The sequence below is a fragment of the Eublepharis macularius genome, chromosome 11, assembly GCF_028583425.1.
Source record: "Eublepharis macularius isolate TG4126 chromosome 11, MPM_Emac_v1.0, whole genome shotgun sequence".
In the NCBI taxonomy this organism is placed as follows: Eukaryota; Metazoa; Chordata; class Lepidosauria; order Squamata; family Eublepharidae; genus Eublepharis; species Eublepharis macularius.
Window position 1 is genome coordinate 842,907 of NC_072800.1, and position 20,501 is coordinate 863,407.

Below are 20,501 nucleotides of genomic sequence, written 5' to 3' on the forward strand. Positions count from 1 at the left end.
TGTTCAGGAGGGCATTTTTAAAGAGAAAAGACAGATAGTAAGCCAACTTTTTCCTTCCTTCTGACAACCACCATTCCCCAGCCTATCTTTGCTTTCTTTATTGGTTGTACTGGGGTGCACTGAAATCCGATCATGCATCGGACCCCCACCTCAAAAGCAGATGCTAGAATAATGCCTTGTAAGTCGTTAGAGGGACGGACACGAGACTGCTATTTATTGTTATTTCCACAGGACAGTCATGCTAGCATCACTGCTGAAAGGACAGGAGAGAAGGATCAGGCGGAAGAGCACCCAGAGGTGTGGCTGGGTTTGCCAGAGGAGGGGGAGAGGATAGTCAGGGATGCTGACCTAAAAATTCTCACCCTAACATTAGACAGAACATGAAGAGGCAACCAAAAAAGCTAAACCAAAAAGGTGGGGGAAAGACATACAAGTATATTTGAAGGACAGAGCTGAAGAAACATATGCAGGAATTATTTGCATACTCATGATGGCTGTTCAACTTAGTATCTCCTCTTAAAGAAGACAACCTTGTTCCCCATAAGAGACTGGCTGAAAAGGATACGGGATGGTGCACTAATGTCTATATTAGCATATTAAGGTATTCTCAGTCTGCTGAAAGATAAGCACTTTTTGTAACATGTTAGAATAAGAAGTTTCAAAATATTATACACCCTTCGGTACTCTTCCAATGTTGTAAATGGGGGTGGTAGAAAGTGCTGTCAAGTCATACCTGGCTTATGGCAACCCCTGCTGAGGGCACCGATGCAAGAGACTGACAGAGGAGGGGGAGTGGATAGTCAGGGATGCTGACCTAAAAATTCTCACCCTGAATTCTCCTCTCAAATTGAAACTCCTGGGTGGAGCCTCTGGACGTCGTGGGTTGCCTGCCTGCTGGGTCTTATCTGGAGATCTCCCCTCCAGTTACTAACCAAGGCCGACCCTGCTTAGCTCCCAAGATCTAGCGAGATCCAGCTTGCCAGGACTATCTGGATTGGGGCTCAGCGTCACAGGCAGAAATTTGAAAGCTCGGACCTCGGATTTTTCAAGGAATTTGTTGTCCTTTTCTTTATGGGTTGATGTCACGTTTATATGATTGCATGTAACTTATCCCTTTTGTCTTTTAAAATAAATATTTTAAAAATATAAAAATTAATCCATTACAAAAACTGAGGGGGGAGTCAAACAGAAGGACTGGGTTTAGTGAGACATTGCATACAGGAAAGGAATGCGTATCGGGGGAATACAGGCAGTGATGCTAACCGCTAGCAGGCAACTCTAAAGCTTTGTTGTTATTGACTGTAGGGCTTTGGTGTCAATACAGGATGGGAGAGGCAGCAGTCAGAGGGGGAATATTGTGCTTATGAGACCAACCAACCTCATCTGGGTGTGGAACAAGGATCTCACAGCCTCATGACTGGAAAAAAAAACAGAAGTCTGCAGTTTCACACAAGTACAAACAGTTTAAAAGCAAACATAGAGTGCACATTGAACATACTGGATCCTGGCATGTACAGGGACATGTACAGACAAAACCCCTCTTCAGTCGTTATGATTTTGGCACTCAAACGTGTGTTAGGGGAGATGGCGCTATTCACCACCGTCTTGAAATGCACCGTGTAAAGAGGGCAGAGTGCATGCTCCAAATCCAGGCTCTCAAAACTCTCAATTTCTAATTGTTATGTACCAAAGGTGGGGGGAGCTTTCCCTGTTAGGGTTGCCAGCCTACAGGTGGGGCCTAGAGATTTCTTGGACAGACAACAGAGATCAGTTTCCTGGGAGAAAAGAGCTGATTCGGAGTGCGGACTCTACGGCACTGAGGTCCCGCCCCTCTCCGAACCCCGCCTTCCCCAGGCTCCACCTACCAAATCTCTGGGCACTTCCCAGCCCTGAGTGGGCAATTCTAGTCCCTGCTCACACAAACGGAGTCTGCGTGTATCCAGAGGTCCACAAGCAGCATGAACTCCCCTTAGGCACCAACCAGGTTTGAGCACCAAAACCGCCACGACTGATGAGGGTTAAAGGCAGAGGAGAAAGGTGCTGATCAACTACCAATGGAGTCCTGAAAGACAAAGTGCCCCCCCCTTCTTTGGTGACGGTGTCGCTGACCGGGCCCTGAGGTGAGTAGCCAGGTTGCCAGATGCCCGTTTCTCAGCCCAGCTCCTGTCTCCCGGGTAAGCAGGGCTTAAGAAGGTGAAGCCTCCCCCAAGACTTCACCTCCTGCTAGAGGAAACCTGGCCGGCATATTTCCTTTGTGCTGGGCTGGGTTAAAGGCACAACATGAGTCCAGTCCAGTAACAAAAAGATGGGGCAGAAACCCTGAAGGGGAGTGACCCAGGCCGCCAGCAGCTTGCTTGGAGCTACGACTTCCCAGACTTCATTGACCATTCCTAAATCTCTTGAATACAAAGGAGTTGAAAATGTAAGGGGGAAGTGATCTTTCTGAGTGGTGAAAGCAAACTGACCGCGCATTTTAGTCCTGTCCTTCAGCGCCGAACACTCCAGGCCCAACCCAGATTGTGTTGCCTGTGCTGTGTGTGGCTGTCAGTCCCAGAGAGGACCGCACATCTGCCAAGACACCAGCATCGCAAACGGAAACTCCTGGGTGGAGCCTCTTGACATCCTGGGGCAGGGCCTGGGGCAATGTCACATTGCATAAGGACTGAATGCTATGGACTGCATTGCATGGCATCTGTGAAAGTCTGCAATTAAACCACGGGGGCTTCTCACCACATGCACACTCGTACAAAATAAAGAATACCAGTGGGGAACCTTCAAGGACTTGCGGGGGGCACTGGAAGAGGAAGACTAATGCTATCTCTTTCTTGGCTTTCAAAGGGGGACAAACCAGAAAGTTAGAATTACAGAGAGGTCAGGGATCTGTTTGCCCTTTACTTTTTACTGCCCCGGCACTATCCTTAGATGTCTAATTGCTGTTCTCAGAACTTCCTCCTCGTGACACCTCATCTTCCTCTCTTTGTCACAATCTCCATCTTTCTTCTCCATTTTGCATGATGGATGCAGGACTTGTCCTGCCATCCACTGGCTTTCTTAGTCTAGATAGCTAGATGGAGATCTCTCTCTCCTCTTTCCTGTCATCAGAGTATGGAGTTCCTACAATAAAGAACTCTTATTTCCTTTTTAAACCTCGTCGACGAAGACTCTGAGTGTTTACTGTCTCCCGCGCACACCCAGTCATGCAAGCTCCTACATCCCACACTTCTCTACAAACTATGCAACTCTACAAATTATGCAACTCTGTCCTCTTTCCCTTCCCTGCCCCCAAAGCCTCTCCCCCTTTTCCTGCTTCCTTCTCTCCTTTCCATCCACCTTTGTCTGGCCTGTCTTCACATTTCCCCTCCCTCCTCCCTAGCAGCCTCTCCCCTATGGCCCAGATGCATGGTGGGGAATCTGCAAGGACTTGCAGGGGGTATTTCAGTTCCCCCTGTATCCCTTTCCTTACACAATTTCCTCTTTCGCTCCTCCTGAAAGCCTCCATATGCTCACCTTGCCCTTGGTCCATCTCTCCTTCAAACCTAAAAATTAACTTATTTTTATCTGTCCTCTCATCTTCATCTATATTTATTAATTTACTTCATTTATATACTGCCTTTCTCCTCAGTGGGGACCCAAAGCAGCAGACATCATTCTCTTTCCCTCCCTATTATCCTCACTAGGGGTGAGCTATTCAGATTTCCAATTCGTGTAAAATACCCGAATCGGACCCTATTTGCAAAGATTCGGGATTTCCGAATCAGGCCCAGCACACTGGGCTCGATTTGGAAACCCCGAATCAAAGCTTCCCGAAGCAACTGTATTGCTTACAGAAGCTTCGGATCAAGGGTTTAAATGCCCATTTCCCTGCCCCTGCGAAGCAGCAGCAAAAGGGGCATTTAAACCCGGGATCAGCTGTTTGGTGGGAAATCCCTGCAAAGCAGCTGATCCAAGCCAGCTGGGGTTTAAATGCCCCATTCCCTTGCAAAGCAGCAGGGAAAGGGGCATTTAAACCCCCGAATCAGCAGTTTGGCAGGAAAATCCCCTCCAAGCAGCTGATCCAAGGGTGGAGGGAAATGCCCTTTCCCTGTCACTGCGAAGCTGCGGGCAAAGGAGAATCCCTCCCCTTAGATCAGCTGCCTGGCCATGCTGGCTTATTCACTCAAGGGGATGGAGGAAGAAGGAGCTCCCTCTTCCTCCTTCCCATTGGATGAAATAGCCAGCCTGGATATTTTTAAAGCTCAAAGCAGCTGAAAAGCCCTGCTCTGAGCTTTGAAAAACTCCAAGCCAGCTATTTCATCCAATGGGAGGGAGGAAGAGGGAGCTCCCTCCCATTGGGTGAAATAGCTGGCTTGGAGTTTTTCAAAGCTCAGAGCAGGGCTTTTCAGCTGCTTTGAGCTTTGAAGGTTTTCAGCCTGGCTTTTTCACCCAATGGGATGGGGGAAGAGGGAACTCCCTCTTCCCCCCTCCCATCAGGTGAAAAAGGTGACAACTCCTGCTTTGATCTTCTGTGTACTCCGAATTTTTACAGAGCATACCGAAGTGGCTGAAATGCCCTAATCCCGAAGCGGCTTGCCACTTTGGGTTTAGGGGTATTCTGGATTGTTGAAACCCAAATCTTTTCCCCGTGCACATCCCTGATCCTCACAACAGCCCTGAGAGGTAGATTAGTTTGAGAGCGTGTGACTGGATCAAAGTCTCCCAAGGAGGTTCCACAGCACAGTGGTGATTTGAACCTAGGGCTTCCAGATCCTACTCTGAAACTCTAACCACTACACCACTCTGGCTTGGTGGGGGAGAGAGAGAGCGACTATTGAACAAGAGCAAGCAGGTCTGGTTGCCAGAAATTACTGGAGATTTTGAGGATGGAGCCTGGAGAGTTTGGGGGAAAGAGGGGCCTCAGTGGGGTACACCACAGAGTTCACTCTTCAGAGCAGCCATTTTCTCCAGGGGAACCGATCTCTGTTGCCTGGAGATCAGTTGTAATTTGGGAGATCTCCAGCTGCCACCTGGAGGCTGGCAACCCTAGCTGGGTGAGTCATGCAAGTCGTGTGGTATCAAGTCCGCCAGTGGTTGCTTCTGGGCCTGACCCGATGAGTCCTCCCTCAAAGGCCAAAACAGCCCTGGAAGGAGCCCTACCTTTTCCTGACTGAAACCAAGGCAAGAAGACTATTGTGGTCGCCTAGCAACTGCCACTGAGGGCATCTGGTTAAAGCTACAGGCACTCCTTTTATCATTTTGGGGTTTTTAACCCTGCAATAATTTGTTTTATTTTAGATTTCAGATTTTTTTCTGCAAACCTGGATCATTTCCCCTGCGTGTAGGAAGATCTGCCTGGTCTGTTAATGGCTCTAATCTCTGGAGTTAAGTATCCACTGACCTATGTGCTAAATGTAAAATGTAGCTGTGCCAGATTATTGCCTCCATCTTCAATTTACGTACGCAGTAGTTACCCCAAGCATGCATGCTCAGAAGTTTTGGGAAATGCCATGAAGTGAGAGGGTTGGCTGATAGCCCCAGCACTGTAGCATGTTGCCCTGAGGATGATCCCCCGTGCCTGAGCCAGAGGGCCAAAGCCTTTCAGGCCTCTCCAGGCAGTCTTCCGGCACCTGGGGCCCTGGAGGAGCCTATTCTGTGATGCAGATTTATTTACATCAGCAGACCCTGAGGTGGGGCAACTGTCAGCATCCATAGCCCCCTGCCTCCTACGCTCCTCCCCTGCCGCCCACCCTGTGCCCTTCCCCCCTCCCCTCACAAGCACTCCACCACTCCCACGTGTGCTCCAGCTGGACAAGCTGCCAGGGACGGGGGCACAGGTGGTGCACAAAGGTGGCATTCCCAGCTGCACGCACCGAACTGCACAGCCAGGGAAAGAGCCACGGGCAGCGCAGGTGGCTCCAAGTGCCAGCGGTGGACGAGCTTGTGAGCCGGTGGGGGAGCACAGGCGGAGGGTGGCAAGAAAAGAAAGGAAGCACAAGCAGAGGGCCTGGGGTTGGGCCCTGGGGCAGAGGGGATCCCGGGCCCTCCCCAAACCTGGAACCAGCCTTGATTTGTGTGTTGAGGAAGCACAGGTGCCACCTCTCCAGAAACCTGCTTGGGACGCAGGTGCACCGACTCCTCTGGGTTGGAGTGAGTGGCTTCTACCCCATTAGGCCCCCACGAGGGCTGTCGAGGGGGCTTGAGGAACAGAGGAGCAGATGCGCCCCTCCCTCCCCACGCCAAGTGCTTTGGGCTCACGGGCCACTTGCATTCGATGCGCTGCTTTCCTTGCTGCAGACCAGCAGTCCCTGGGGGCACCGCAGCAGGCCCAGGCCCAGGGGGTCACTGGACTAACCAGTCACTGTGGGCTGGCCGTCATAATTTTAGCATTGCTATCTAGCCACTTGTACGTGATTATCTCGCCCAGGAGCTCAAGGTGGTGTTCAGGGTTCATCCTTCCTCATTTCCTCCTCTCAACAACCCTGTGGGGTAGGCTAGCCTGAATGAAAGGGACTGACCCAGCAACCCAGAGCTTTTAATGGCAAGTACAGATCTAAGTCCATTCTCTAGCCTTTCCCTCACTCTAGAGAAGTTGGTCAAACCCAGGCCCAATGCCTTGAAAAGCAAACGTGGCGAGGGGGGAGGGGGGGCCTTTGAGAAGAGTCCAGTGCTGTAATAATCCAGTCACACTGAGTCAGCAGCACCTCCTTATAAGTTAAAAATGGCACCTGTCCTCTGTTGCTGCTTTAAAGCACCGGCCTGTAAGTTGGCAAGTGGCAGGATCCAGAAACTGGATTACTGCAAACCAGCCGGATCTAAACCGGTTGGATGGTTCCGTTGGATTTTATTTCTTCGCCTTCAGCATCTCCTGGATTTGCTTTTCAGCCATTTCTTAACCAAAAATGCCTGGCGGTGAAGAAGGGGGGAGGGTTTTCTGCCCAACCTTTGATTTCTGAAGCCATTTTTAAGCTCTTAGAGATTTCTCCGTATTTGAGAAAATTCTTCCAACTTTTCTGGAGTTGTCATTTGAAGTGGGAGGGGCCTGATCCTGCTGTATCTCCTTTGGTTCAGGGGGTAAAGATGCTTTCAGTGACCCTGACTCAAATTTCTGTGGTGGCGCCCAGGAGGACTGCGCTGCCCGGCCCGGCCCTTTTCCCAAGAAAGCTTTCCTGCTCTGAATATCCTGGGGAAAGGTTTTAGTCTCTAAGGTGCTCCGGGACTCAAACATTTCTCATCTTCTGACAAGAAAAGCCGATGCGCTTTCAAGAGATGCTTAGGCCGGCTTTCTTAAAGTGAGCTTTGGATACATTGACTGATGCTCTTGGTAAGGTATCACTTCAGGCTTGTGAGAAGACATTTGCTTTGTACAACATGAAATGCTATAAATCTGACTATCTGCTGTGGAGTTTCTTTAACAGAACAAAACCGGCTTTTACAAAAGAGGTTGGAAATCGGCATACTGGTGAACATACTGGTTGCCCTCTTTCCTTGCCTACCAGCCGCCTGCTTCCTGCCGGGCTCCCTGCTTCAGGTTTTGGTACCTGGAGTTCCACTGTGGGATGAGATCCCCAGCAGTTAATCCTTTAAAAGTCATGCTGGTTCCAGAGCAGTTTGGATCGTGCAAAGATGAACATTTATTCAGATAATAGGCAGCAAACTTGTGAACAAGGCAGCTGAACAAAGCAATCCCGCACAGGAAAACCTCCCAATAGATTGCGACCTTTGCAATCCTTCAGAGGGGGGCGGGCAATAGGATTTCTATCAGAAATGGGCTCTCTTCAAGGCCCAGAAGCCCACAGAAATGTTCCCCCCGAGGGAAATGCTCTCCGTGCCAACACACAAATGTTTTCCCCTTGTAGCTCCAAAAGATGCAACGAGAGAGACGGCTCAGAGCGAGTCATTTTTCTTAAAAGCTTGAATTTCACTCCAGAACTAAAAACATTATGCAGACCTATCAGCGCAGAGGAGGGATTTACTTACTTGCCGTTGTTAAAGATGACGGAACAGTTGGGCCAGCAGTCATGGTTGACCAGGCAGAGGTTGGGGAAGACGCCGACACCCACGGCCTGCAGCCCCCTCTGGTCACTCAAGGTGAACCCGTTGCAGTTTATCTGCTCCACAAAATACAAGGGCAAAAGAGATGATGGGGGGAGGGAGTCTCCACAGCCGGGCTGGCCTCCTTTGCTCTTCTGGGGGGGCCGTTCTTTTTCTGGGGAATCTTACTTGGAGGAAGAAGGCCAACCTTCCTCACCTGTCAAAAGGGATTCTGGTTTTGAGTCGCTTCTGACTGTGGAATTATATGCAGTATTCCAAAGGAAGTGTAACTGTAAAGTGTGGAGTATCTAACACCACAATGTTTAAAAACGATTTTCACCCCTGGATGAGTTGCATTGCAAGTCAAACTTTCTATTGCTATTTAATAAAAATTGGGTAAAGCTGGGGGCGGAGGTCAGTAACGGTTTTGTCAAATAACTGTGGCTCTCAGGCCACCACCACCACTCAGCCAGCCAGCCAGCTCTGTTCCCAGTGCTGGAATATTTCCCATTAATGAACTGATAGACGGAGCCCACGCGCCATCCCCATTAGATCCTTGTGATGTGCGTTGCCTACAGGGATCTAACACACTGAACAAACTCAAAAAGTCTGCACAGAGGTGGCGCCAAAGGATGCCACGGGCAGGGCGTCACAAACGGCTTTCTTTAGGGCCTAACAACTCTTTCCCTGTGTGCATCTGGTTGTGGCCACTCCCATGGAGGTGGTTGCTCCTCCAGTCCAGAAAGAGCGTTGACTTGTGCAGGTGTGATTCTTCTGTTTGGTAAAAAGGTACTCAGGAAACTTTTAAAATCCCACAGTAATTTGAGACTGTACCGGGGGAACATGGGCTGCTGCTCCCCGAATGCTGTCGGTCCCATAGCATAGCTGGGGGGAGGGACTGGAAAGGGAAGAGGACAAAGGGAGGACAGCAGCTGTGGAGGGCGTTTGTGGCAAAGGTGACCATGACAGCCGCGCTGTCCCCTCCTCGTCCTCTTCCTGTCCTGCCCCTCCCCGGTCATGTTATGGGACAGCTACAGCTTGGGGGTGGGAAGCAACCCACGTGCCAGACTCCGCCCCGTCCCTCCTCCCCTCCCCCACCCCCGCCCAGCTCCAGCCTTTCAGTGGGATTTTTACATTTCCCCATTTCCTTCTTTCTAAAAGGAAGAATACGCCTTTTTTCTACACAATATATGTTTCCTATACTGGAGGAGCCATGGCCACTCTGCTCCTTGCCCAAACACAAAGATTGTCCACCAGAGAAGAAAAACCAGCCTGCCAGGATCCCGCAGGCGAGGCTCTATTCTCGCGCCCCTGCTCTTGAATCTGAAAGAGCTCGGCCACAGCTCTGGGGCCGGACGTCATGGATAGCCAGACGACCCCCCCCCCCAGCCCCCCCTACTAGAATGCTGCAGCTCGATTATCGTCAGGAGCTGGGCGGAGCCTGCAGTTCGCCCCCCTGCTGCAGCTACTCCATGGCTTGCCGCCTACCGGTTAGAAGGCTCAGTTCAAGGCGCTGGGGGTGTCTACCACCTACCCAGCCCTTCGTGCCCTTGGACCCTCATATTAAAACACTTGGCTTTTTTACACCCGTGATAGGACAGTGCTGTAAGGAAATGGTTCAGAGAGATCCTTTGGAAAGGGACAGGAGTGTAGACTGTACTACTGGCTACGGTCTGTTGCTGTGAGTATGTTCCTGCTGGGTGGTTTCCGTGTCTTGTCACTTGTCATGGCAATTTGCTTGTGTTTTGTTTCTGCCGTTTTACTCCCAGGAAGTCATTCTTAGGATTAACAGTTGGCCCACCCAGCCATGGTCTCTAGGCAACGTACCACACCCAGTATGTGAGAAATGTATTGCATGCCAAACTGCTTGCTGTCTGGTGGCCAGAACTCCAGGAAGCTCTCCACGTCCACCCACAGCTCCTTCTTCTCCTCCTCCCCAAAATGCTCCACGTGGTTTTGCAGCTCATCGATGGAGACGAAACTCCCGTCTGCCAACCCTCCTCCTTCCCTCTCGACTCTCCACATGATTTGAGCAGCCAGCCTAGGAGACCAAGAAATACAATGAGGACCCCAAGTTTCATTTAGTACATCCTTTAACCAATATAAGCATCAGAGTCAACTTTAATTAGAGGGCCAATTTTAAATCAATTTCTTTGTTAACATAACTAGTACTTGTTGATAAACATGTCTTTCATTAATTTTCCTAACCTTTTTGTAAACATAAGATGATTTTAAATCAATATTTACATGGTTTTGTATGAACCAGTAGAGAGAAACTGATTGCCTCTGTAGCTGTTGAGATAGAAAGGAAGAGGCACAGGTGGTGCTGGGGTCTTTTAAGGGACTAAATGCAAGAGGGGGCTGGGTGCGGATCCTGGGGCTAGGCCAAGCCTCTGAGATTGGACAGCAACAGTGAAAAAGAAAGATAGAGGGATAATTAGGGGAGGGGGATAAAGGCTAGAGAGAGGCAAACTCCTTGGAGGGCTCTAGCAACTGAAGGTCCGCAGTGTCAGTCCCTCATTCTCTGCGATAAAAACAAAGGCCTGGGGGCACATTTCACTACATTCCACGGGGTCTTCACAACAGCTGCAATGGGCCCGTACAGCCAGACGTACCATTTCTAAGGCAGCGGCAAAGTCACTCCTCCCGCCCACTTCCTGCCCTCGCTGGGACAGGGGGTGCCAATGGGGCCTGCAGTGAAGCTGCGACAGGTCCTGGCCCTCGAGTCTCCGTGTGGCAAAGGGTTGCCAGATTCCCTTACCCTCCAGGGGAAAGGTGGGAGACTCGGCACTGACCCCTAGAGTGGAGCTCCCGGTTGTGTGATGATCTCAAGTGGCATCACCACACAGGGCCTTTTGCCGCCCGTGGGAGCACTCCGGTGCTCCGCAGCAGGCCAGTTTGGGCCCGTTTGGGGCCAAATCAGGCCAGTTTGGGGCTAAATTGGCCCACTATAAAGCGCAGAAGCTTTCCAGGGTCCTGCAGGACGACGTCACATGGCACAGGCAGCGCTCCCGTGCTCGGCGTGGGCTGATTTTGGTCCCAAACGGGCCCAATTCAGCCCAGTGTGGAGCACAGAAGTGCTGCCAGGAGGGCCCTGGAGAGCTCCTGTGCTTCACCACAGGCTAAATTAGGCCCCAAACGCACCTGACTCCGCCTGTTTGGGGCCCAAATTGGCCCGCTGCGGTGCGCAGGAGCGTGCCACGCTGCCTGGGAGCACACCCTGGGAATTGCGTTCCCCTGCCTCCCCCCCTGCCCCCACTGGCTGGGTAAGCACTGGCGGGGGGCAGAGGGTGGCAGCAAGGGATCCCCTGCCCCTAGCGGGGGACTGGTAACCCTTGGTGGCAGCTCTTCTCGGTGAGCTTCCGTATCTCACAGGCTGAGTATTGGGACAAACAACTATCATCCCTGAGACTCAGCCCAAATTTCAGGGGCTTCCCCCGCCCTAAACCCAGTGATCCCGCCAAGAAGCAAAGGGATTTTCTTCTCTCTTCTTCGGGGCAAAATGAGACATTCCACAAGGATGCCCATAACCCGCCCCCCTTTATTTTTTTGTAAAGCTCCCACCTTGAGAAGCTGACCGGTGGGCCAGGGGTTAAGGAGGAAGACTCCACTATCTGGGTATGGCAGGGAACATCGTACATGCTCCGAGAAACCTGCTACAACTTAGGTAAAGTTTGCTTAGCTGAGTTAGCTCCACGTTGTTGTTTTTATTTGAGAGGCTGTGTGATGGTGGGCGCTTCCCTGAGTTTTTGTATTTTGTCCCCTTTCCACTGCCTTTTGAATCCACTCGCTATTTCCCCCTTTTTCTGTAATAAACCCTCTTTCTACGAAGACAGTTTTTGGCTTCCTTAGTAAATACGTTCCTCTGGATTTTCTCTGAATCTCTTCCCTACGTGCCAGATTCCCTGGGCACTACCTAGTTTGCTACAAGGTATTTCCCAGGGTTTCCGTCCTCCTACTTTGCTATTGTGCAGGGACTGACCTGGTAGGGCCCCTTCTCAGCAGGTCAGTCTAGATGTTCTCAGGAGGCGCCTGAGTGGTGGCAGCTGATTATTAGGCTGCTCTCCAGGGAAACCGTGGGCTAAGGTTGTCCTACCAGGAAAGCCACTTTCCCCCTTTTCCTGACTGTAACAATGCTTGACTTGCAGAATTAGAAACATTTGCATAATATGCAAATCAGGTTGTTCCAATGCGCAGGACTGGCATACGTTGCCACGAGGGTAGGCAGAAGTAATATTGCCAGCCCTTCCGTCCTTGGGCGATGGGAGGTTGTATGCCCAGATTGCCCGGGAGGCCCACGTGCTCCGAGTGGTACATCTCTCACCGGATGTTTTCATTGGGTGCCTTGCCACGCTTCTTGATAGCAGAGCACTCGCCCTTGTGGTTCACCCAGGCATTCTTCTGGCAGGTCCGATCACAGTAATGGGCAAACTTGCAATGGCCACAACGGTGAAGCTTCTCATGCCGCTTAAAGCAGGTGTGACAGACGAGGTGAGTGAGACTGGAAACAGGAAGGGAGAAGTGATGGCTGGATGAAAAACACAGGCCAGGTATGGCTTGTGAGGAAGCCATAAGTATAACCGCCACCCTGGACAAGCTTCCGGCAGCGGGGATCAAAACCACTCGCTCCGAGGGACGAGAAACCCTTTCCATCCCAGGGCAGAACACTGCCTCCGGTTTCCTCTAGCTAGCCCCAAGCTCAGAGGCAGAGGATATAAATTCTTCAGCCGTACCACTATCGACTTGGAAGTCAGTCCTGCAAGGTAGACCACTTACCTTCAGAGTTCCAACAAAACAGTTAACTAGTACCAGCCAATGGGCCAGGGTGCTGGGTTCAGATTGAAGCTGAAAACCCAATAACACTACACAATAATAAAAAGTCATACATTTATTAAGAATTGTGCATAAAGATTACATAGACAGAACGTGTAAGACAGGATGAGTAAAACAGTAAAGAATTCCTGACATACCTGGCAGGGTCCCTGCCCACTAAACACGATGTTCCCTTGCTCAGCATCGGATCACAGTGGCCAAGGGCAAGAAGCCTGTCTGAACCAAACTAGAAACTCCATTTTTATCCCATATTGGCCAGCAACATGGGCAGACTCTAGGAACCAATCGGGGCTTTGCCAAGACAAGACAGCACGGCTCTCTGCAGCTGAGGCAGGCTCACACATCAAAGCAATTACCCCCAACCCGGGTTCTGATATCTGAACAAGGTGGAATGCAGGGGGCAGACCGTTCTCCAGATGCTCAGCCTTGGTGCTTCTGCAATCATGTCTGCACCTGTGTTCTGCAAAACATGTCCAGAGTTATCTGTCTGGAAACTGCTTTTCACTTAGAGCCAAGCTACAAGTGACGCCTGACACGAGTTAGACACGTGTCAGTTTCCCTCAAGTTTTGATGGGAAGTGGAGGCGTCTTGTCTGACTTGCAGCTGGCCTCTAATGTGGACCAATTGGAACAGGCAGCTGCAGCCCCAGCAGCGTTCCCAGCTCCTCTTGGTTCAGTAGGGCGAGGTGGCCCCCAGGTGAGCTCACGCTGCTGGCTGGGCCCCGTCCCGCCGCCACACCTCAGAGGCGGCTGCTGAGGGAGCAGGGACAGCCACGGCCCTGGCAGCGTGAGCTCACCAGGCATCTGCCTCGCCCTGCGGGGCCAAGACGAACCAGGACCGCAACTTCCCATGCTCCCTCAGCAGCCGCCTCGGCTCCATCCCACCGCCACACCTTGGAGGCAGCCACCCGAGGGGGCATGGGCAGCCGCGGCCCCGGCAGTGCAAGCTCACTCAGCATCTGCCTCACTCTGCTGGGTCGAGAGGAGCCGGGAGTGCTGCCAGGGCTACGGGGCTGCCTGCACTCCCTCGGCACCTCGGCTCCATCCCACCGCCGCACCTTGGAGGCAGCTGCCAAGGGAGTGTGGGCAGCCGCGGCCCCAGCTCCTCTCGGCCTGGCAGGGCGAGGAAGACGCTGGGTGAGCTTGCTCTGCTGGCCAGGCCTTGGCCGATTCCAGATGACTAACCTTAAGGCGTTTCATGCCGCCCTCTTCCAGATCGCGACGGGGAAAATGCGAAATATCGCGTTTCCTCGCGCGAGTTTTGCACGACGACGCGCAAAACTCGCGCGAGGAAACGCGATATTTCGCATTTTCCCCGTCGCGATCCGGAAGAGGGCGGCATGAAACGCCTTAAGGTTAGTCATCTGGAATCGGCCCTTGTCCTGCCGTTGCACCTCAGAGGCAGCTGCCAAGGGAGTGTGGGCAGCGTGGCCCCGGAAGCGCGAGCTCACCCGGTGCCTGCCTCGCCCTGCCGGGCCGAGTGGACCCAGGAGCGCTGCTGGAGCCATGGCTGCCCACGCTCCCTCAGCAGCTTCCTTGGCTCCTCTCGGCCCGGCAGGACAAGGCAGACGCCAGGCAATCTCATGCTGCCAGCCGGGCCCCGTCCCACTGCCGCACCTTGGAGGCATATGTTTGGCCCAAAAGGAGACTTGGTTCTTGACAACAAGAATCCCTGGATCTGACCAACAAAGCTTCCCAAATAGGACAGAGCTGAACAATGTTTCCCTCCATGGGTCCAGACATTTCAGTACCTACGGCAGAAAAGCCACAGGACAGGGCCCTTCTTGCGCATGCGCGCTTGTGCGCGCACACACGTTGACATGGGACTCAAAGTTCCAGTCAGCTATGATGGGGGGGGTGGGGAATTCCATTGTTTATTCATCCAACACAGAGCCATGTGTGCCCCCCCCCCAGTATTTTCTGACTGTTTTTCTTGACAGGGAATTATTGAATGCTTGGCAAAGGATCCACAGAATTTCACCATCTGCTCATCCTCCGTACGCGCCCTCCCATTCCCTCCTCGTTCCACCCTTCCTCAAGCTTCTCTTTACTTGCTTGGTGGACGAGGAAGAAGCAATGGAGCTCGGCCACAGCAGTGGCGTTGCCTAGATACTGGGGGGAACAAACTGGACCTTGAGCAGCGAGGGCCGAGAAGGGCACATTGCCTCACAAATCGATAATTTTTATAAATTATCTGGATGAGGGTGTGAAGGAATTTCTCATTAATATTAACAACAACAAAAACAACTGTGCTTATATATACTGCTTTTCTAGACAGATTTGTGCCTCACTCAGAGCAGTGAACAAGTTAGTGTTACTATTATCCCCACAATACAACTCAGGAGCTGGGGTTGAGAGGAGGGGCTTACCCAAGGCTAAGCTCATGGCACTAGTGAGATTCGAACCAGTAGCATGCTTATTCGCAGCTGAACCAAACTGGAAGGAGTAGCAAACACCCTGAACGATAGAGAATCCAGTGAGATCTGAACACACTGGAAAAGTGGGCGGATTTGAATAAGATGAGATTTAACATGGACAAGTGCCGGGTTCTCCACCTGGGTAACAAAAATGCAAAGCATGCCTAATGGATGAGGGATACACTTCTGGGTAGCAGTGGGTGTGTGAACAAGATCTCGAGATATGGGTGGATGGAAGCTAAATATAGCAGTCAGTATGATGCTGCAGGGGGGAAAAGGTGAATGCAATCTTGGGGTGTATCAACAAAGACATTGATGGAATAGACGCCTCAGCATGCCTTGGACATGGGGGGGGGGTGTTGCTGCCTGTATCTCTGTGTGTGTCACTCTCTTGCTAAGTAAGCTGCTTCACTTTGTCTAAGATGGGAATGCCTCCTGACTCCTGCTCTGTCTCTGTGCCTCTTGGGAGATTTTCCTTCCTTCCTTCCTGCCTCCTGGTCTTCCAAAGGAGAAGGATGTGATTCTTAAGAGTCCTGCTATGAAGGCCTTATCAACAGACCCGTTTGCAGCCTCTAGTAGCAGCCATTATGCCTTACTCTTTCTCCATAGTTTTGAGGTTTTAGTATCCGCTTGGTTAATCAGAACTCAGTTAGTATGTTCTGATACTTAGTGAGGCTGGTCCCATAACCAATTGTTGGGTTTAGTTAAGGATGGCTGGACCAGTCAGACAGCCCTTCTTTTCCTTATTAACAGAGTGCTCCTCCTGAGCTTCAGCACAGCAGCATGGCCTAAACTAATATTTACCACACTATCTTACAAATTGCACACAGAGACCCTCTCCTTTGAGTTAAAGAACCAATAATGATCTATTTCTTTAGAGAAGTACATTAATTTTAAGTATAGTGGAGAGAAAAAGTAACTAACTAATCTAGCTAACTAGGATGACTTCATTTTGATAACAGGCCATCTGCTTCATTTGTCCCAGGAGGAGATACCACGCTGCTTCTCCTGGTGCATGCAGGAAAAGGAAGAGGAGAGAGGAAGGAAGGAAGTGCCCTAGGACTACCTTCTACCAATCAGAGAAAGTGAGCGATAGTAGAGTAGCCAGGGAGGAGACTGATACTAGCCTGCCTATCTACCTGTCTGTCCGTCCGTCCGTCCGTCCGTCTCTATGCAAACGTGCTGCTGCTGTGTGTCTAAATTAGCCTCACAAAGATGCTCCCAACTAACTCAGAGCACAATCCTAAGTAGCTCTACGGAGAATCCTTCTCCAGTCTGTCTAACGAGGCTTACTCCCAGAAAAGAGTTCTTAGGATTGCACTCTCAGTCCGGAAAACAAAAGTGCCCGATTGCAGGCACAATGATAGCAAGTATCAGACCTCGGCAATGAATCTGTTTAGAATTGTGTGCCTTTTCATCCCTTACGTGGTTGAAAGCTTGTCTCTTATCGTTTGTTGTGGTCTTTCCTGTTGGGAATTAGCAAGCATTTACATTCGGTCATGAAAGAGTTAAACTGTTTGTGATACTTTGTTAGGAAACGTATTTGCATGTAACCACTTAGGCTTCGAAAGAGGCTTCTCACCGTAGAAAGTGGAGTCTCTATTCTTAATGAAGTAGAATTAGGATTCTCTATTGGGCAACCAGTTGGAGGGGGGGGGGCAATGAAGCAGAAAGATATACTGAAGTTTTGTTGCTCTTTGTTCAGTCTAAGTCAGTCTAAGCTCAGGCTTAGAATGTCGCCGTCTTCATTCAGTTCTAGCTCAGTCTGAAGCAAATCTCTGTTTATTACAGAAGCTAGCAAAGACGTAGCCTAGCTCATCACTTCTTATTTTCTTCCAATGTAACCTTTCTTTCATCCTTTATGTAGTAAACTATTTTATAACGCTAAAGACTGGAGTGTGTGTGCTCTCATTATATCCAATACTGCTCTGCTAACCAAATCTAAGAATATTTCCCTACATTTTCAGGATATTCAAAGAATGAGGAAGAAGAAAATGGAAGCCAGAAAATGAAATGGGATTCAAAAGGAAGATATTCTCCTCTTGCTGCCCGGCCCCCTTCCTATCACACAGCAAAGACTTTGTCTTCCAGGCATCAAGAATCGACCAGGGGGGGCCTTGCTTGCAAGGTTGCCAAGGAGATCCTGCTGTCCAAAAAATGCTCCCCCGAAATCGCACGTTAAAAATGAAAGTGATTTAATTGCTCTGGAGAAACAGTGCAAATAAGTGTGTTATATTTGATGGCCTCCTTTCCTTAATCTATGCAAAATACTTACACTTATTTATTTACTTGGTGGTGGTGGAGTAAATCAAGTCACAGCTGACTTACGGCGACCCCTGGAGGGGTTTTCAAGGCACGAGACTAGCAGAGGTGGTTTGCCATGGCCTGCCTCTGCAACCCTGGCCTTCCTTGGAGGTCTCCCATCCAATTATCCTGCTTAGCTTCCGAGATCCGATAAGATCAGGCTTGCCTGGGCTATCCAGGTCAGAGCACTTACTTACTCCGTTTTTACCCCACCTTTCTCGCCAGTGGGGACCCAAAGAGGCTAGCGACATTCTCCATATCCAGGGGTTTTTTTCAGGGGGAACGCGGGGGAACGGAGTTCTGGAACCTCTTGAAAATGGTCACATGGCTGGTGGCCCCGCCCCCTGATCTCCAGACAGGGGGGAGTTGAGATTGCCCTCCGCACCGCTGAGCGGCGCAGAGGGCAATCTCAATTCCCCTCTGTCTGGAGATCAGGGGGCGGGGCCACCAGCCATGTGACCATTTTCTCCGAGGGCAACCCACTGAGTTCCGCCACCTCTTTCCCCAGAAAAAAAGCCCTGTCCATATCTATCTCAAGACCATTATAGTTGAACCTTTCAAAAGCAAAACTGTTTTCTGCCTATTATTTTGCTGTGACACAGCAAGAAGCAGAGACGTCAAGCTGATCAGTGCTGGCTCAGGAATGTCCCCGCACCAGCTTCATCAGCTAAGGAATGAGTAACTCCAGGAAACGACCTTTAACAGAAGCATCAGTTAACTGAAAGTAGGTGGGCTCACATAATAAAAGGGGGTTCAAGCCAAGTTTTTGGCCAGTTAATTTTCCATAAGGTCTTGGTCTTGATGGCTGAAGAATTCCCAACCAAGGAGAGTTAAAATGAGCCACGTATTTATCTTACAAACAGGAGCTGGTAATGAGGATATGGAGAGGGTAAAAGAAGTCAGCAGGGCAGTTGGGTCTCATTGCAACAATTGAACCATGTTCAGAAGTGGGATGGGTATTTATCTGCTGGGAAAGTTTTTAAAGAAAAGTTTTTGCCTATCATTGATTGGTTCCACTTCTCTGGGTTTACTTTATTGGAACTTAATCTTCTTTCTTCCAGGACAGATGACAATTAGGTGCTCATCCTTCCAGCTTAAGAACTGGCCAACTAATTTGGTTAGTCTGAGGGATTCAGAGAAAATACTGGATTGGCCCTAGTGGTGCAGATCTTCCTTTATGTCTAAAAAAAATGACAGGACCACACCAATCACCCGGGGGGCAGGGGGAAGGGGTGGTGGTAAAAAGCCAAGTGGTCCATTGGAAGAGAGCAGAAATTCATTGACTTAATAATCCCTATGTGTTTTGCACTAGCTTCATCAGGGGATAGTCTTAGAGAAGCAGTCCAAAACGTTTATGGGGGGATAAATCTAATAAATGACTTCAAACGTACACCGCTCCTTCTTACTGTTTTCATGGCCAACGTCATAAACAGTGAGCCACCATCTACTAAAAGGGAAACCAACACTTTACTGCCAGAGTTACAATGTGATTTTACTACAGCTGCCAAAAATCTAGCCCCACACAAAGTTATTTGTTTATTTTCATCTCTTGATAGCCAAGAAGATTTAGCTTCAAGAAAAATAATATTCTGTTTAAACAGAAGAATAAGTTTAGCTCTCCAATCTAAAAATTCAGGACCTTCCCAAAGAACAGGGCTGGATCAATGGGGGGGCAGGGGGTAGTCTGCCCCCAGCACTGTCAAAGAGGGGGCGCCGGGCACAGCTGCCAGCCACCGGGAGCGGGCAGGAGCTGGTGGCGGCAGTGCGGGCGGCTGCACAGAGGGCTGGGAGGCCGCCCACACCATTTGCCTGCCCCACCAATGGGGCCGCCCCTTCAGCAGGGAAGGCGAATGTTGCGGGAGGCCTCCCAGCCTGACATCATCACACAGCGCCGGGAGTGCATGCGCGCTTTGTGCGTGGGGGGGGGCGCCAGCAACCCCAGATCCGGCCCTGCAAAAGAATATAACCTGTCTCATCGGTTCAGTTGGTCCACAGTCCACATCCACAGAACCTGTTAAGCGTATGGAATCTCACAAAACCTTCCCAACAACACTGCTGATAGCAAGGCATTCAAACTCGCGAGGAAAAAGGCCCTTCTGTACTTGGGGAGGGTTAATTCCAACCAATAGTTTGGCATTTTCACTGGAGGAGGGATACCCATTGAAAGAGAAGAGCCATCTCTAAGTAATGTGCTATTATAATCAAGATCTCGCAAATATGTTGCGATTAACTTACTCAATTCACTAGTACTCAAGAGTTTCTATCATATTGTGGGTGATCTCCAGACACGATAATTTATATTCCAAATATTTATCCCATATGATGATCCAGCATAACTAATCAAAAAAGACCTGATCCGAAGTTTGATGTCAAAATCCTAATTTTAGAGTTCAAAAGTACTGGGAGAAGCGCGACGCCTCGCCTTGGTGGGCACACGAGTGGGAGGCACCTCATCCCTGCCTCGACACCCCGCCCCCGCTACCGCGACTAAATCACAGCGAGCCCCTCACTTGTGGTGAGTAAGTCTACCGGGAGCAAGACAGAAGACTCAGGAGGAGCCGCCAAAGCCTTTCTTTCGACTGGAGAGCCTGTTTTATCCCGGGGGGGGGGGGGGAAGCATCACCAAGGTGCGAAATGGCAATGGATCTGCACCCCGCAGAGGGCGACAATGCAACCATTTGCAAACAAGACTCAAGAGCCCTAAAAGAAGAGTTCCAGCAGATCTTGCCTGAAAAAATTCACCCAGCCCCGCTACATCCCGCTTGAAGAGCAACCAACCACTTAAAAGAGGCCGCCCAGCCGGCGGGGCCTGCGCTGGAACTCCGGCTCACATCGCCCGGGGATGTAAAAGGCTCGCAGAGGACTGAATCAGCCCCGCCAGGAAGAACTGGGGCGCTGGGAAATTACTGGGGGCAGAACAATGTAAAACACTGGAATCCTA

The 20,501-nt window shown here is 50.5% G+C and overlaps 1 protein-coding gene across 2 annotated transcripts in view; it reads right to left on the minus strand.

Moving 5' to 3' along the window:
- Nucleotides 1-20,501, minus strand: part of SMYD1 (SET and MYND domain containing 1) — a 53,855-nt gene that overhangs the window by 26,741 nt on the left and 6,613 nt on the right. Inside the window, exons 2-5 of one of the 2 annotated variants that reach the window (XM_054991484.1) lie at nt 12,332-12,508; nt 9,835-10,048; nt 7,954-8,084; nt 1,379-1,417 (exon numbers count right to left, since the gene is read on the minus strand). In XM_054991484.1, coding sequence (XP_054847459.1) covers nt 1,379-1,417; nt 7,954-8,084; nt 9,835-10,048; nt 12,332-12,508 — 561 coding nt within the window. The remainder of the gene's footprint in view (nt 1-1,378; nt 1,418-7,953; nt 8,085-9,834; nt 10,049-12,331; nt 12,509-20,501) is intronic. The other variant, XM_054991485.1, reaches the window with a different exon arrangement.